The sequence below is a fragment of the Wyeomyia smithii genome, chromosome 3, assembly GCF_029784165.1.
Source record: "Wyeomyia smithii strain HCP4-BCI-WySm-NY-G18 chromosome 3, ASM2978416v1, whole genome shotgun sequence".
Lineage (NCBI taxonomy): Eukaryota > Metazoa > Arthropoda > Insecta > Diptera > Culicidae > Wyeomyia > Wyeomyia smithii.
The window spans coordinates 51,925,427-51,944,513 of NC_073696.1; the positions used below are offsets into that span (position 1 = coordinate 51,925,427).

The 19,087-nt window shown below is 37.9% G+C and overlaps 2 protein-coding genes across 2 annotated transcripts in view; one reads left to right on the forward strand and one right to left on the reverse strand.

Annotated features, from left to right (window-relative positions):
• Nucleotides 1-19,087, forward strand: part of LOC129726412 (thrombospondin type-1 domain-containing protein 4) — a 287,959-nt gene that overhangs the window by 52,809 nt on the left and 216,063 nt on the right. The window lies entirely within an intron of this gene.
• LOC129726414 (dihydropteridine reductase) lies at nt 16,230-17,381 on the reverse strand. The gene is made up of 3 exons (XM_055683063.1): nt 17,116-17,381; nt 16,530-17,050; nt 16,230-16,474 (listed from the first exon to the last, which is right to left on the reverse strand). The coding sequence occupies exons 1-3, from the start codon at nt 17,197-17,199 to the stop codon at nt 16,372-16,374; spliced, it is 708 nt and encodes a 235-aa protein (XP_055539038.1). The 5' UTR covers nt 17,200-17,381; the 3' UTR covers nt 16,230-16,371.

A 19,087-nucleotide genomic window follows, 5' to 3' on the forward strand; every position in this document is an offset into this window, starting at 1 on the left:
CTGCAACAAATTAAACATATTTTAATAATCATAGTTGTGAAAACGCTTATATTTGACTGACACATGCACGTAATTAATGACGTTCTGCTCCCAGGTCGCGTTAGAAAGTTCAGCGCTCTGATAACGCTGCTAGGTTACCTTTTCATGCTGCAAATTCCATTTATCACCACCAGCCAAGCCTCGAACGGGTGGATGATTCATTAACTGGTGACGTTAATAATCTATTTCGCTCACGTTTGCCGTGGCAGTGTCATGTTCTACGTCGCTTTTAATTATCTCTATGAATTTCAAACTAAACTGGCAAATTTGTTGGTGGCAGTTTAGCAGGTACCGGAACGCACCTTATTCCATGTCATGTTGTGGTAAAATCAATCGCTCCCACCCCAAGACCCGCCCTGGAAGGGTGACCGCGTGTAAAGTTAGCAGGGATACACCAAAGGTACCGCTCCGTTTAGCACGTACTAAGCTGTATCCTATGAAGAGCCAACAATGGATGCATTTAGCTTCTTCTTCCTATGGTTTACCTCAATCAATTGTTTGCAGTGCATCAGCTCGAATCACATTTTGATGCACTTGAACTATTATGCTCCTTGGCGCTGCTAGTGCGGATTGTGATGGCTCAAAATTTCTTGTAAAGCTTTTAAATGGAAAGAATGGAACAACACAGAACACCGACAACGTTCACTGCAATGTGTTGCAAAGGAGGATGATGAATGGAACGCAGTGATGAGCGTTGATTGATTTGTGACTTGGGGTACCCGCCTGGTTAGAAAGGTAATTGGGCCTATTGGAGTGGCGTTTATTGCCGCATAGGTAACCATATCGGAGTTGTCATCAAGCATTCTAACAAGGTAAAAGGGTTCCATTACCACAGGGCTATTGCATATTTCAGGTGGGCCAGATAGTGGCCTATCAATAGAATTTGGGTGACTTTATCACCCGAAGGCTAGAACCAATGTAATTACGCATTACGGTTTTACTGGTAGAGTATTGCAGAGTCTGTAAGAGCGCTTACATGTAAAATATGAGTAACGTAGCGTTAGCTCTATCGGTAAATTATGCATATTATCAAAAGCGTCGGGAATTATGGAATTCTGTTTAGTAGGGCATTGATTTTGAAAATGAACAATGTTAGAATTTTGAAGAAATTTTAAAGTTGGTGCCGAAGCGCCATCTCTCTGCGGCCAAATCGCGAACTAAACTGAACGTCAAGTTGAGTTTTTATTGCACTGAGAAACTTTGCTGACGACTGCAAATAGGTTGGATAGAGTATCAGAGTACTGGACCGTGTATTACATGCAATAAATACATAGCAATCGTATTTTTACATGACTCCTATGATTATAAGCAAACTGAAATTTCACAAAAACACAAAAAAGCACATCTTTCAAAATTCCAAAATATAAAGATTTTTTGATGGACAATTTTTAGAAAAAATCACGGCTTGCCAATACTTGCTAACCTATGAGATATCTAATTCACAAAATTATGTATTTTTCCAAAGTTTGTGTAATATTTTCACTTAAGTACTTCAAAAACTTCTGTACTCGGAAGAAAACGACGTTCTATTTCTATCGACAAAAAATTTGTAAGAAATCAATTCGAGTGAACTCATAAAATTATCACAATAAAACGTGAAATTCCGATAAATTTTATAAAAACTCGTAGATCTCTGAAACTTGAAGAATTAGAAATTTTTAATATCCTGTAAAATTTCATAGAATTTTGAGATCTACAATTTTGTCGAAAACCGCAAAGCTCTAGCGTGTAAGGGAAAGAAGTTGGCATCGCAACGCCACCTTTGCGGCTAAATTCCGAACTAATTCAAACATCCAAAATGAAGCCCTAACTATTCAAAGAAACTTTGTAGAAGATTGGAGCCGATTGGTCAAACCCTGAGAGCGCTGATAATTTCGTTCCGCTAGATTCCATTCCTGGCCCAGTGTGCACTGTAGGACAGAGATAGAATCCTTCATATATGCAGATGAATTAGGCATAGAAGGATACAATCGCTGCAAGGAGGGGCAGTCAACTGCTTCAAAAATGATCCAACTGTTGGGAGGAATGCTGTAAGAAAACTCCAATTGGATCGGGTACATTGAAGGTTTCAAAAATCCAGTCCACAATGTTCCAGACTTTCACAAATCCAGAGCTTGTTTCATCAACTGGATGTGCAAAAGGAACAACTGGGGGTTTACATGTTCCTGGCAGTGCTAGAAACTCCTTCTGGGAATTTTGCAAACCTAGGAAAAGTTTGCTTCGGTTTTCCCACAGCACTGTTTGGTTTGTTTGTAACTTTCATTCCACTTTGGGAAATCTCAGGACCTTTTCGGGGAAGTTTAGGAGAGGAAATATTTTTCCTTTTTCTATACTCTCCAGGATTGGCATAAGATGTTCCCGCTGGTGAATCGTCAGAATCGGTTTCATCAGAGGACAACAGATCGAAGGGATTTGATATTATGGGAGAAGTGGTAGTGGTCTTTTTCAGCATATCAGCGTAGGAACGCTTTGAACGCTCTTTAAGAGACCGTCTTATTTTATCCCTGCGCTGCATATACACCGCACATGTCGAGAGCTCATGCTGAATCTCTCCGCAGTAAATACATTTTTCAACATTTACACTAGAGGCGTCCTCAGCATGATTCTCCCCACACTTGCCACAACGTGCCTTATTGCAGCAGTAGGCGACGGTGTGGCCTAACAGCTTACAATTCAGGCAGTTCATGACGCGGAGCACATATAATCGCACAGGGAGACGAATTCGGTGGATCGAGACGTGGCTAGGCAATGCAAACCCGGCAAACGTAACTCGAAACGAGTCTGACGGAGTGTAAAATTTTGTGCCGCCGAGTACAGACACAGATCGCAAATGCTTGCAATCGAGAATCTTTACCCTTACATCGTGGCACAAAAAATTTTTGAAGCAGCCAAAGCCGCTTTCCAAAATACACTCGACCGACAGACTCGAATCGGTTATGACACCGTCGTTATCCACGCCTCGTGAGGGTATATAGAGCTCAGAGCAAGCTATTGCATTGGCCTGTTCCAGATCACTGGCCATGACACGGAGCTTGTTAGGTCTGACCTTGGAAATTTCGGTCACGGCTTTGTACCCCTTCGTCAGGTCTTTTGAAATCTGCAATATGTTAAACGGTTTTGATTTCGGTCTTGCCTTTGGCCGAAAGTAAACCGTAAAGCTGCCCTGAGATTCGTCCGGGTAAAGCCTGGTGCGAGGGGGGACAGGGGAGGGGGTAGCAGAAGGGACAGGTTCGGATGGGTTTGGAGACGGGGGATCGGGAGCTGAGGGATCCACATCCATTGCGCTAAAGCTTACTTAGGATGCACTAGCGCCGACAAAAACACGTACCTTTTTCCTTCTTCCTTGCACCAGGTTTGGTTGTCTGATCGTTCGAAGCTGCAGCCATTAAAGCCACACAGCAGCGCCAAAACAGCCACACAGCGGCGAGCCGGGTGCGGAATCACTTCACGCAGCGACACAACATACTATAGCCGGTTGGCCTTGAACGCGGATTATCTTCTCGTTTGTTTTGTACACACAAACCGAACTATAATGACCGGCCACTTTGCACGACCGTTTCTGTCGAGTCTTCGACGCGGAATGAAGAACGATCCTTGAGCTCTTGGTATTTATCTAAACAAATTAGAAGCCTTTGAAAATAAGTAATAAACGATAAAAAAAACTATGAATACACTAAAATTTGCTTAGAATTGTGAGATTCATCTCAATGGCAAAAGTCAAAAAGTTGAAAAGGTTTTGTATAAGACACGACCTCAAGGCTAACGTAGTGTTACGAGAGCTTGTGTCATATCGATGTACGTCTTACAATAGGCCTCGATTAGGAATTAATTTGATGGTCTGCAGAAGTGAATTTTATTAAAAATTCTCCTTCAACTCTCTTTTTCTGTTTATGAATGCATGGTAACTTTGAGCGTTGTTTAATTCGCTTGAAGTCATTCGAAAATAACGTTGAAGGTTGCTGGAACACAGTAGTTAGTAGAGCACATCAGCATGGGCGGACTTGTGTTCTGCTTGATAAAAATGTTATACAAAATTTAAAATTACCATTAACTGAACTTAGTTCAGACTGTAAATATCAATGGTTGCTACTCCTTGATGGGTCTGGGCCAAGTTTTTATAAACCAATAACGGCACTAGCCACTTCTTCACATTCAGGTGGGGATATCGTCGGTTTCGGGCAACACCGGCACAACTCAAATTTTTCAATTTTGAAATTTTGATGTCAAACATTGCCAAATTTCACAAAGACTTGTATCAAACTTCATAAAAAAACCTAAGTTACAACCAAGGATGCAAATGACCTTTGATAACGTGTTTCATGTAGTACTCCTTGTTTATTTTCACGCCCCTATCAATGAATAGCATGGTAATTTTCTTTCAGTCGATATACCTTTCCAAACCGTCACCGCCGTTGCATTTTGATACCTGCTCTTTTGTGGGCTGGTATATCACAAAGACATATTCCATATCCGTGAATCCGTGGTCCACTTTAATAACATTTTGCATGGAAGTGTGGCTCATGTTAATTTAACACGCCATTTTTTTTGCCGAACGGGCTGAATTTCGTCGGGAACCTTCCTTCACTGCTTTCATGACCGCTGGAGTCCGAACATTGATATGCTTAAATTCAGATGTGACAGCTACCTCCTGATCTCGATATTAGTCAATCTTTGCAGGTGCAAGATCCTTATTTGTTCTCTATTTGAATCCATTGCAATTTTCTTGAGAGCGGAACTGAAAACTGGCTGTATTCATTCCGAATGAACAAATAAAACACGTCACTCTTTCAAAACATGCTCAGATGTTTGTCATTCTGTGACAGAAAATACAACGAGGGGCACTCAAAAACGTGTATCACTTGTACACTGACTTCGCGGCCAACTGTTTGATGTACAGGACAGGTGTGGGTACTCGAACTTACGACGTCTGGCTGTCAGGCCGACATCGTACCTCAAGACTAGCTGGCAGGGTTTTTTTTTTCTCTGTGTAAACTCATCACTGCGACTAAAGACATTTTTACCTTTGTTATACTATTAACTTTGTTATACTAAACAAAGGCTATAAAATCGGTCGAAAAACGCAAAATAGATCCAAGATCTGGAGGGCCGAATCGTATATACCATTCGACTCAGCTCGACTAACTGAGCAATGTCTGTTCGTGTGTATGTGTGTGTGTATGTGTGTGTATGTATGTTGTCTGTATGCATGTGCCGCAAAATACTAACGCACCTTTCTTACAGAACGCAATATCCGATTTTAATGATCTTATACGCAAACGAAAGCTACTGTGCTCCCCCAGAATGGTACCGAGTGGATTTTTGATTAGTGGTTAAATTTTAAAATATTGATCAAAGAGTATTTTTTATGTGAGACATTCAACTTTTAAGGCAAAATTAATGGCACGGAGAGCCATGTGTTGTATACCAATTTACTCAGATCGACGAGCTGAACAATTTCTGTATGTATGTGGATGTGTGCCTGTATGTATGTATGTGTAAATATGTTGTTTATATGTGTAGTATATTAAAATTGAAAAAAAAACAACAAAAAAACACCCTTTTTACAGAACGCATATTCCGATTTTGATGTTCGCATGCTCAAATGAAAGCCCCGGAGCTCTTTGAAAATCATACTGAGTGCGATTTTTTATTGGTTGCTTGAACTGTAGAGTTTTGACCAATGATATTTTAGACATGGGATATTTTACTTTCTGGATAATTTATCTCTCTCTCCATGCTTTTTATTCTTCTCTATCCCTCTTTTTTTCGTATCGCTAATTATTTCTCAAAGGAAATCAACAATCATCGACAACTTTACATAATTTTTACACTTTTCGTAGTGCGTCTTAACTGTGTAAATAAATTAATTTTAGAGCAAATTGCAATGCTTACTTAGCTTCTTTTCTTGCTTGTGAAGCTTCCGTCCACACTTTCTTTAAAATATAGGGGTACTGGGGGTAAGCCCGGCACTGAGGGTAAGACCGTCACCCCTAGGGTTTTACTAGAAAACAATAATTAACTGTGTTTCGGAATATGTAAAGTGTTGGTATTTAATATTTCAGACATTTTAAGATACATCAAAGCCACCGTTAAACGTCAAACGTCAAAATAATCGACAAAACACACGCTACAGCAGCCGATGCGTAGAAGGATGTAATTTTTCGTGAGTGGAACTTAAGCTTTTATTCATTTGAAAAGACTAAAATAATTTTTCGTTGCTCTACAATTTGTTGCCTGTATTGTTAGCAATCAAAAGAATTCAATCTGAGGTGAATTGAAGCAATAAATTAGCAGAAATACGCTCTTTTAAAAAATGTGTGCTGACGGGGTAAGACCGTCACCCAGTGAGTAAGGTAAGCCCGACATAGTTTGAGGTTAGTTGGATGTTACTGACACATATTTTTCATCTATTACCGATGCCTCGCTGCTAAATAAATTAATAAATCGACTTAGAACCATGCATCCAAGCTCTTCTGTGATTCATAAATGAATCCAAGGGTTTTTAGAGGTGTCGAATGTACTGAATCAAGTCACAAAACTGACCGCTTCCCCGGTGGTATTTGGAATATGCTCCGATGTGGTCAATGTGATCCTGGCTTCGATGAAACTAGTTATAAATATGATTTAAGGCGCCACATGATAGGTTTGCCGAGTATCATTTTTTTTCATTATTTATACATAATGTTCACCGGAACTTGTTCCTTCCAATAACCAGCTACCGACAACAACCAAATTCAACAATAACGTACAGAAATCTAAGATTTCTCATTTGACGGTTTCCGAATTCAAATGAGTTCATTTAATTCGAGTAAATTCATAAACAAAGTTAGGTGCCGGTGTTACCCCCAAGGGGTGCCGGTTTCACCCGCACTGGTTGCTGAACGTCTTTTTTGTCTTAGTTTCAAAACTTCACTATTCCTTGTAAAATAACAGTTCGAAAGTACTGACAGTCTTTATATCTTGTTTAAAACAATCTGGGCAATGATTCTGTGAAAGAAATATAACAATATTTGCCATCAAATGTCTTGGCGAGTCGCGACCTACCCTACATGTCCCTATACATTTTCCTGAAATCCATCCATGCCCAAGTCTAGTCCCATTCCTTTCCACTCACATTCAACAAAACGGCAAGAACACGTCGTAGACCTCGATTTTGGAACCAGCAATTGAACCCCACACGAACTCGCCAGGAAAACCCGAGGCCTTTCTTTATATCTTGGCTCAGCGGCACACACCATATGGCAACTTGAGCTCCAGCGAACAACAACAACGAACCAAAACCAGCAACTAGACCCCGCACAATACCCTCAGAACCCGAGGATTACAAGCCCCTGTCCCAGCTCATGACATCGTGGCTTAGCAGAACAAATCCATACATGCTGCATATTCATTCGATGATTATCAGACGACCATTCAACTACAAAACACTGATTGAATAATACATGCTAGTTTTAAGATAGACTTAATTTCAGCTCGTAGTCGGCAGCGAGGATAAAAATTTGCTTATAGATTTTAAGTCATCCGATATAATTGGCGCCGTTAAACATTGAATTGTATTTGTGCCGTGTCAAATAAATGATTTGTGAAGAAAAAAAAAATATTTGCCATCAAGTCATACTAATGAATCATTTTCCTTAGGGGGCCGGGCTTACCCCCAGTACCTCTACTGCCGTTCTACGCATTGTTGTCCCATGTTACTTTTGGTTGATTTTCGTTTTTTATCACCAATGAGTCTATTTTCACGTATATTTTTGAAAAACTTTTAAAAATAACATTGTTTGTTCCGAAAATCTTGAAAAACTATACCAAGTCTGTTTGCCCCATCGATAATTTTCTACACATATTTGTCCCACTAGATTTTTTCTATTCTAATTCATCCCACTAACCACTAATTCCCACATTTATAAATTGAGAAGTGCTACAGAGCATTAAAGACTTCTCCTAATAACGTTTGATACATTACGGGTTTCAGAAATTCGGTACTGAAAATCACTTTGCTTGATTATTCAAATGCGGTACGTCCATATCTTTGATAGGAATAACTAAGCCATGTTTGCTGGTTTGTAATCTGAATGCTCTTCCTTTTCGAGCATAAAAAAAGATAAACGCATGAGATTCATACTAATTGGAAGTTGTAAGAATTGCCTTTTGTGTGTAGCCAAAATGGTGAAAGCTCAACAACGCTCAAATATGATAGGAATGGGCAATCTAAAAAAACAATTCCTTTTTGTAATGGTAAGTCATCTGATACTTATTCAATTAACTAAACTTTCATCTCGACTATCATCACTTGCGTTTAAAGACAACAAGATTAGCGTGATCATTTTCGTGAAAGGTTAAACAGCCTTGTATACCCAGTACGAACTTTGTATTGGGAAACATCGAATGCACGTGGTGAGACTGATATGCGTAGAAATTACATATTGGAAGGCAAATTTCCCGGCATTATTGTCCCAGTGGGTATTTTTATGGAGAAGAGTGTCAAATCGAAAAACCTTCAACTAGATTTATTGAAAACAGTCTATTGCACGGTAAAACTGGTTAGAAGCCCAAAATTGCATTTGTCACATTGACGCAATGCGTAAAAGCGTAAAAGTATTGTAAAACTTTAACATCGTTTTTCTCGTTTGCATGATTTGGAACATGGGACAAATATGTGTAGAGCAGCAGTATAGGTATATTAAATTGTACGTTGAACCCAGATTTGCGAAGAATAAGAAGCTTTTACAGCTTTCGGGGGGCTTTGAAGCAAAATCTGATCCCACAGTTTGTAAATGTAACACATTTAGCGATGCAGATATTGCAGATGCAGAAAACATAAAAAAAATCGCTGTTTTGTTTGCAATGCTACGTTTTGAACAGCTGGAAAATTTTTCAGTTGAACTTTTATTTGATGTTCAATATTAGGATCTAAATATACTTTTAACTCGTGACCAAGAATTTAAAAAATTGTGAACATCGAGATGCGATCATTTGCAGTTTGGATGAAACTAAAGCAACTTTACATGGCTTCATATACACGTTTACTAGTGTGCGCAGGTGGAAAGTCACTTATTCCTATGATATGATACACTACGCTCATATAAGATATAAATATTGGTTTCTAATTCAAGACAAAGTGCAAACATGTTATTCCAGTTCTCCCTATCGCAGCAAGTTTTATTAAGTCTTTATTTCGGATTTTATCGTACAGCCTAGGCCTTCGAAAAGAATAATGTTCTCGTCTACACTCCGAAAATCCAAATCTCTTAAATGTCGCGAAAACCTCCATTTTCAGATTATGCATTTGAGATAGAATTGAATTGACAACTTTCGTCAATAGTTATATTTTTTTCCTTTGTAATGCTGATCTGAGGTTAGTTGCTGTGGAAGTTTGCTTCAATTCGTAAAAAAGACTTGATGCTGATTCATAATTCTAGGTCCTGCGATTTCTGAAAATAATGCGAATGTGGTATTCAAACCTGGATTATGGGGAATTAAAAAATTAGAACTGCCTCGAACTAACATACATATTTGCTGTTCTAGTATGAAATCAGCATCTTTGTTATCTATTAGTATTTACTGTTTACTGTTTCTGTTTATTTAAAAAAATATATGTTGCTTCTATCCAGCATTTAAAAATTGGTTCTCGATTGAAAAAATAAGACTCATATACTCCAGTGATAACCTCCATAATATTTGCGAAAACCACGTCAAGCTATATTTCAAAGGTCGTCTTTGGTTCACCTTCTGAAAATTATCCTTTGAATTCATTTTATTCATAATTGAAATTAGATTTACGTTGCTATACGATTTGTGATTTACTGGCCTGATAAGTATGCAATTAAAGTTAGTATAACAGAGGTTTCTGCAACACTAGGTGGATTAATTTAGGTTTTTCTATTGTGATATTGCTCAGGTGTTTCCTGTACTATGCACTTCATATTATTGGTAGTGTCACTATTGAAGTAAGTGACATGCTTATCAACTATATGCGTGCTTATGTGTACCCTTCCGTATCGAGCTTGCTGCTGACTATACCGAGCTTCTCTCCATCCAACCAAAATCGCCAAATTACAATTTTCAGGAGAGACCTTTCCTAACGTTCCTCTCTGTTCAAGTTTATTGTAAGAGAAAGGGGTTTTATCGAAACCTCGTAAATCGCCAACTACAATTTCCTGGAGAGGGTTGATATTTCTCTAGCCAGTTTTACTATGAGAAGGACTTATTTTTGTCAAAAGGAAAGAGTCTTATCGAAACCTTATTCCTCCTGCCAATACCGCGTCACAATCACAATTCCCTGAATATTATCACTGCCAGACAGTGTGATCTAGACTTACGTTCCCACATAACACAAACACATTTTTATTGCATAAAGAATAAACCGTTGTAACGCTCTAGATTGGAGTACTGATCAGTTGTATGGACCCCTAGTGTGGAAGGAATAGAGCCAGGTCAACGGTACTTTTTGAGACTTATTCTTTGTAAACTGTCGTGGACAGGTCACTTTCGTCAACCTAGCTATGAAAGTCACTGCTTATTAATACGTTTGGAGTTTCTGTATGCCCTTGGAGGCACCTTCTACCTTCTACCTTCTACAAGGCTGCATAGACTGCCCCGCTCTCTTGTAACAAGTGAATATAAATGTGCAACCTCGTGCCCTGTGAAACAATTCGATGCTACGATTGACTGCTCAACAAACTAACTATAGGATTTTTAGCGCAATAATTGAATTTCAAAGACTTTTCAACAGAGTACTCGATCAAACGATTATAACAAACGGAATCATAACAAACACAAATATATCTGAACTTAATAGAATAATTAATTTTAGAAGTAGCGTGGACTGCTTAAGGCGCAACTTTAATAGCTGAACCTGTCTTTGCTCAATATCCCAGCTCCCGGATCTCTTAATCTGGATTTATTTGATTTTTTTTTCTTCATAAATCCAATTTATTTGATATAAACACGTACTGTATAAATTGGCTATCTTGTGTGTTATTTCTGCAACCATCTGATAACAGGGTTCGCCGGAGAGTTACGCATATTCAATGTCTACTGGGCCAGAATAAAAATGTTCGATTATGGTTTAACAAAGTGTGCGTTGGGTTGGTATCATGCTCTTAGTGACTAATTTTCCGCATTGTTATGTGTAGCTAGAAAAATACACTAAAAAAAGTTCAGAGTGAAAATGTCAAAATACCCAAACGTTCATAACTTTTTTGTTTTTCATTCTACCATCACCAAATTTTGACAGATAGTACTACATATTATCACCTTCAACGTTTGAAAAATAGATTTTTTAAAAAGGTACTTTTTGAAATATTCAATATTTTGTGACAATTTGGATAACATGGTACCGTGCTGGATCGAAACCCTTACAGCATCGAAATCCGGATTTCGATACTGTAAGGGTTTCGATCCAGCACGGTACAGAAAAAAAAATTTCACAGTGTATATATTTTTTCTAGAACCACAATTTTATTACCTACAGCTTTGCTAAAGACACTATTTCAATCAAACATACAGAAATTTTTCTAACAGTCATCATTTTGAATAGGCCCTTCTGAAGCAGCAGTCGCGAGTCTACATGAAGAACTGATATTATGGAATGACCTCTTTATCAAAAAGGAACAACTGTGAAAAGTTTCAACGAAATCGGAAATGACATGCCAAAAAAAAAATATTTTTTCACCTATTTTCCATGGAATGCCTCTATATATATTGACAGTCTTAAGATATTTTTATTGTTGGCTTTGAGTTACACCATTGGGTATCTGTTTGCTTGACATAATTTGAAAAAAGGCGGAGCCATTTACAAAATGAATAAACATCATAAGGCATAAAGTAATAGAATAGAAAGCAAGTTCTTATTGGTTGCCGGCTGCTTATTGAGTGATTTTTAGTTCATTTTAAATGGTTTGCAATTGAAAAGCCATGCTAGTTATTATATCAAATATTTGGGTAAAACGTCATCTATCTATTAAGATACTAGAGTTCAAATAATATTAAGTGAAAGTTACAATGCATGCATTGAAAACAACAATACAATTCTTCACTATACCATCCAGTTCTCAACTATAGAAGTAAGTTAGTGGTTGGTTGAATACCGCGAAACTGATCCAAAAATAATTGATTTTCAACTCAACTATCCATCACTTTGCTATTGAAAACATATGCCAACTATTATATCATAAGTATTGTACAGTCAAACCTGTTTTTGTGCGACTTTTCTTATGCGGTTTTTTATTTGTGTGACTGACATATTTTTCTGAAATACCGCGAAAAAACAAAGATGCTTAGTAAAAAAAAAATCATATATTCGAACATTTTTATCATGTTCGCGGTAATTTTGACCGTGGTAGAATCGAAAATCCACTGTATCATCGAAAACAAAATCTATGTGCTTTGGAACCATATTAAAGAATTTAATCCGAAAAATCATTCCAGATTTCTTCATGAACTAATTAATTATTTGTCCTATGACTTACATTCTAAGTTATAAAATAGGCAAGTATGTGATTTTTTTCGTCTGGACGATCGAAATTTTCTCTAAGTCTCAATCACATCCTCAGCCCGTGTTCATTATCAGCATCCTCTAACAAAATCACATAGGGTATTTGTTACCTAGATATACGCTGTAGTTGTTGACGTGCGAAATTGGTTACCTAGATGCTGTCGATTTTTGTCAATTATGTCGGAATAATTAAACATTTTCAGTATGACTCTTTCGTATTAACAGAACCTGATTTGGTAACTTTTGATTTCCTTCAACGCAGTGAAAACAGATGAAAATACATACACTTGAAATTTAGGATTTGTAAACATTCATCTTATATATTTCTGCTAATTAAAGCTTGTTTTCGAAAATTTGAGGTGAAATTTTTATAGATTAAAGTGTTCTTAGTGTAGTGAGTGGTTTTGTTTAGTGATTATAATAAAAAGTGGTCATTAGATGAAAAAAAATTTGGTTGGCTGCTGAACGTGTCCCGTTGTAGCCGTATAGAGCAATGCGCGGATATTGTTCTAATATTGTTGAGTTTGATGATTGAAATAAATTAGTTTTCGAGTGCAGATGCCCGACTATAATATAAAATTTAGAGTTTTAATGTGAGTTTTTGAGGATTCTATTTCATTAGAAATAGTAAATTGATTTAGTAGTTAGAAAAAATGCGTTTTTTCCTGTTTTGAATTGTGTTTTCGTGTTGTATAAGATGAATATATGGGCTGAGATAATGGAACAGTGGAATAATGGAACAGTTCTTCTACATTGCCTACTTTATAACATTTGAAATTGCCTTAGCGTAGGTTGCTACTCATACTCACTGCTCGATACCGGGCAATCAGAAAGCGCACTCTTTGGATAAGGTGGGTGCAACAAACGGTGAAATTTATGAAAGACCAATTGCTTTTCATGAATTTTTCGCATTTGTACGTCAGAATATGATCATCAGTCATTAAAGGTTCGGATGCAGGTCGAGATTCCATTTGCGTGATGACTCTGTTCAATTAGGTACTATAGATTTGACGCGCATCTCCATCATGTTGGGTTCGGGAAAAGCGGTATCTGTGCATGTTGTAAAGGTTATCAAGACGTAGAGCACGTTGTTTGGTCATGTTTGGTTCACCGTTACGTCTGGTCTAAATTAATAGCTTCTCTTCAGACCGGAGGTAGACAGCCAGTTGTACCTGTTCGTGATTTCTTGGTGAGTCTTGACCTTCCTTACATGTCCCTTATATACGCTTCCCCAAGATTCATCCATGCCCGATTCTAGTCCCATTCCCGTTTACCTACATCCAACTTACTAGCAAGGGAACGTTTGGATCCCGGATACAGAACCAGCAACTAGACCACCAGAGCATGCCACATATAAGAGAAAATGTTTCGGATTTTAGTAGTGTGTACAACGTACATTTTTGCAACGCGTAGAACCTTTTCTAACATCTTGTTTCTTTTGGGTTTATATGTTGCCAATAAATAAAAATTCATTTCAAGTTTTTTTTTTGGTATCTGCAGGTTGATTCCGTCAAGGATTCGTTTCATTGATGCACTTCAAATTTTAAAGGATGAAGTAGAAAATTGCACTAACGATCATAAATTAGTACATTTGTACAATTACATTTCTAATACACGACTCTCACTGAAATAATTTATGATAATTGAAAGAGTATCACCAGTCATAAATTTGTATGCTTAATGCTGAGGAATTGCAAACTCATTTGAGTAAACTTTTCTTCCGCACCAAATAGAGTTTGGTTTTATTATACTAGGTTCTCCTAACACGGAAGCAATTGATATAGAAGGGGTAAAACTAAGTAATTTCACTAGCAAATGAAAAATGCGTCCAATTTTCATATTGCTTTGCAATCATTTCACATAGGGAAGGCTACACCAACCCAAAAACTGAACCAATAGGGCGCACTCCCCCAACCAATTCCATTCTGGTGATGGTCATGATCATATCGTAAAGACCGATTAATTGCATAAATCCGAAAATATTTCTCTTCTGGCTGTCTGATTTTGCAGTTGGAATGAAACTGAAACAGACTAGATTTACGCCTATTGCCAATCCGATAAAATAAAGATTCGTACTCGGGTTCCTAGCCGGTCCAGATATGCAACGTGGAATCTTTGTGTGGTGAAGTTCTCTCTGGGCTACTTTAAATAATGACAGATTGAGCAAGGCCACTCCAACCCAAAACCAGGCTGAATGTAACGTAACGTTCTTATCGCATCGGATGGTGATGTTGGTCATACAGAAGAGTCTTTCGAAATTTTCCTCTGCTGGCAGTATGAAGCGGCGATGGTTCTGAGGGGTGGCACGACAGACGAGGAGCAAGGAAATTGCGTTTTCCATTGTGAATAAGTGTGTGCACACACATAATTTTGTAAGCGTATTCCATTGCATTTGCCGGGGGGTAATAAAGATAATAGAGGAACGTCTATGCTGCTAGCAGCAATGTTATAACATTTGATTCAGTTGGCATGCGACGGCGAAACTCGATTCGTTTTTTTGAAGCGTAGTATGGCATACACTCTCCAAAGTTGCCGGTTTTGGACAATCTGGTCGGATGCAAGAGTGCAACCGGGAGAACTGATGTTTCCGTTTTCGGCAACGACAGGAACACTAGATGTCCTTGCTTTTTGTTCGCTAACATAACCGCAAGCCCGGTGCTGTGTGAGGTTATGTTAGCTTTTTGTTTTTGAAGTGCAGTCAGCTGTCGCATTGAAGCTACGCTGGATATTCGAGCGTTGGTTGGATGTTGAGCAATCAACAATCCATTGTGCTCGTAAAGCGTTGGTTTGGCGTAGCTAGTTGAATGTTTAAAAATACATAATACAATTTTTGGTTGTCGAAATATTTTGAATCACCATCATAATTTGTGCAGAAAAAAACTAAGTTTTTTCTCGCTAAATGTTTATTAACCTAAACCTGAAAAAAGGGATAATTAACAATATTCAATTTTTTCTTTAGAATTTTTCACTATTTGATTAAAAATTTTCAAGCATGATTAAGCAGAAATCTTTCTGAATCATTGAGGCTAAAAATAAGTTAAAGTGTCATTAGTAAGCAAACAATACAGTGTTTCATTTGTTTTCTCTCAAAGGTGATCCTCAAGAAGGCGTATTTCTTACAAAAGCCATATTTATTTTTAAGATTCCATACAGATTAAAAAAGAGACTTTACAGTTCTTTGAAATTTTACCAAAGGTATAAGTTTAAAGTATGAAAAAATAAAAACTAATAAAAATAATTAATAATTTTCCCGCATTTGTTGAATATTTCACTTTATAACCTGGAAAAGTTAATATTGAATTGATTATTCTCAATAGCCAATTTTAAAAGCACACCCTTGTTTACAACATAAGATTTATACTTTATATTTAGATTTATATTCAAAAATTAACTCTGATTTGTTTCGGAGAAAAAATGTATAACCTTTAAGACACAGGTGAATGTATGGCAACACTGCAAACGAATATATCTCCGAACGGTCTCCGAACAGATAGCAACCAACAACGGCAACACATAACCTCTCTGCCTAACATTTTTTTCAACAGCAATCCGTTCGTGATAGACGATACATAACGAACCGCCGTTGATTGGTTGAAGTATTTACGAAACAATGCGTAAACCTATGAGAATCTCCTTCAAATTAATCACAAATTAAATATTCATGGACCTTCAATAGAGTAAGAACAAGTCTTAATGAAGCGGTAACCGCTCTAGGAGCGTATTTATTGCAATAAAAAAAAAAGAAAAGCGCACATAAGACTCTCTGCAATTCAGGAATGTAAGAGCACAACAGTACTAAAGAGAGCAACAATGTAGGTGATGATTCGTGGGGAGTTCTAATCAGCCATAACTAACTCGGTTTTAGATTCCTTAGTTATCAGTCTCACAAGACTTCCGTTTGTAGGGCGGCTCTCGCCTTTGGTCCATTTGAGAAACAGGCTGTAATAATAATCAAGTTTATAGTTGTTGAGAGCAAAACGATACCGAAACTTACTCCGCCACAAATTCCAGAGGAGTCCAAGTTCCAAAATCAGCGGTTGGCATCCATTTACGGTTCATCGGAGTATCTAGTGTCACTGGCAGAATAGACACCACCAACGAATTGTCTGGCAAGCCAGAATCTTTTCCGGCCAAACTTTTCGTGAGCTGGTGCACAGCTGCTTTCGCCATTCCATAGCCAATCATACCAGGGGTACCAGATAAGGCCGGATTAGCACCAGTCAAGGCCAAAAGGCCACCACTCTTGAGATAGTTTGCACCGACCGTAGCCGAGATAGCGGACGACCAAACTGATTGTTTCCACATAAGATCCGCATTTTTGGCAAGATCTTTTGATGCGTTGCCTCCAGCCCAGCCCCCAGCAACACAGATCACAGCATCCAGCTTATCTCCATTCAGTGACGATTCCACCTTCGAAAGCACATTCTTTTCCTGGGCAATCCAGTCATCATCACGGTTCACAACAATATTGACATCCGCGGCTTCGTTTTCTGCTAGATCGATACAACTGATCCACTAGTTTATGCAAAGAAAACAGATAAAACATGCGTTTTCTTGCGTAACAGAATGGCTATACTCACCCAATTGTTGTTTTTGAAGTGCTGAACACAGGCGGCACCTAGCGCTCCACGTCCGCCATAGATTAAAACTTTTCCATTACTCATTTTTAATTACTTTAAAGTCGAAAATCAAATTACTTTGAGAAGACAGACAAGTTGTAGCTACAAATCGAAACGAAACTGATTAAAAAGTAAGCGGTTCTGTATCTGGCTGTCAAGCGCTCACGGCAACAAAAGCATTCAACAAGTTTTACTCGCTATTCTACTGCCCTACACTAGACAGCACGGTTTCAGTTGCTACAGAGCAGCTTTCACGTAATGCTCTCGGAGAATAAATACAGAGGGGAAACCTTGATTCTCGTTTCTCTCGCGAGTTGCGAGGAGTTTGTCTTTGATTCCGGTGGTTTTGGCAAGACATTGAATGCAGTCTGAAATGGTTTTCGTGGTATAAAAGTCGGTTGCAATCGGTTAGTATTTGTTTTCAATCGAATGACGTGTTTTTCTCTTACATTTGTCAAGCTTCCAAGTTCAATTAGTAAAGTCAGTGTTTTCCCTTACTTTCAAATTTATGTAAATTCAATTTGGATGCCCTTAAAAAAATACGAACTTAGAACGGCTAAAGGACGAGGTGAACATGCACCTCTGTGCCACTGATTCAGTAGAAACCTGCACAAGTGCTCAGAGAGGAGATTTGTGTTTCTCCGAGAGTTTCGCGCACAGAAACACTTCAAAGTTAAATGGTTCCGCGAATGCTGGCCAATTTTTTCGCATCGCGTTCGTGATTTCTGCTTAATAACTTCTTTAGAATAACATTGACCGATAAACAATCGTGTTCTGTTGATTCTGGTTTTTGAAGTACAGTTCAGAACATATAAACATGGCTTCATGGTTCACTAGTTTCAGTGATCTGTGGGCGTTGCGGAATATTTCCCTTTCTAATCTGATGATGTAAATTTTTGCTTGACCTCAAGAACAGGAAAAATGTTGAGTTGTTAAATTATTCTCTTATATCGGTATAAATTTCAAATAATTTTTTTTTTTTTTTATTCTCGTTTATTTTCCGTCGGTCTAGTTCCGCCACTGTTGTGGGCAATCACCGACGCCCAGGGAGGTGACTCCACACCAAGGACCCTAACTCACGACCCGTTTATTAACGGACCGGCGCCAACGGCTTTACTTCCTCATGCGATGGAAGGCATGATCCCAGAGATTTTTCGCCTCAGAAAATCTCCCGGTGTCGGCTAGGATTGAATCTAGACCAGTTGGGTTGGTTGTGAGTGGATCACGCCACCTCACAACCATCGACACCTATGTCGGCGGTGGGATTCGAACCCAGGCGTCGAGCGTGGTTGACGGAGACGTTACCAACCACACTAGGCCCCCGCTTCAAATAATTTTGACAATACTTGATAATTACTATCAATCGATTAACTTGAGAAGACAAATACGTTAATTCAATGGAAATTCAATCAATGCTAAACTGTAAATCGAATAATGTAGTTTTCAATAAGCAATATTCATGCCAAAATTATTGTTAAATACGGCTCGGGATGCTTAAAGAAATGATAAAAAGCCGTAAACAAATTTTACTTTGGAAAAAAAAATTCAATGTTCTTTATACATGTTGCATTTAAAAGCTAGTGTCATTTGGTATTTATTTGCTATTTATAAAAGATGGTGATACTTGTATTTTCCAAAAAATTAAACACACGTGCAATAAAAGTTGGACAGAAGCGGGAATTATAGCTTTTGTCGTTACAATTAAAAGCGTGAACCTTTCATCTTCAATAAACCTTAAACCCTAAACCCGTTTGACAATTTTTAAAAAAGTTTTCGATCTGTATACTAGTACAATTTAAAAACAATTTTTTTCGCTGCACACTATAATTTTGGAACAAAAAACTTTTGTTCAACACAGTAGCAGAAAAACAGTAATTTTTAAATAATTTATGTTTTCAATAAAAAATTCAACTTCGGTATTCTTAATGAAGTG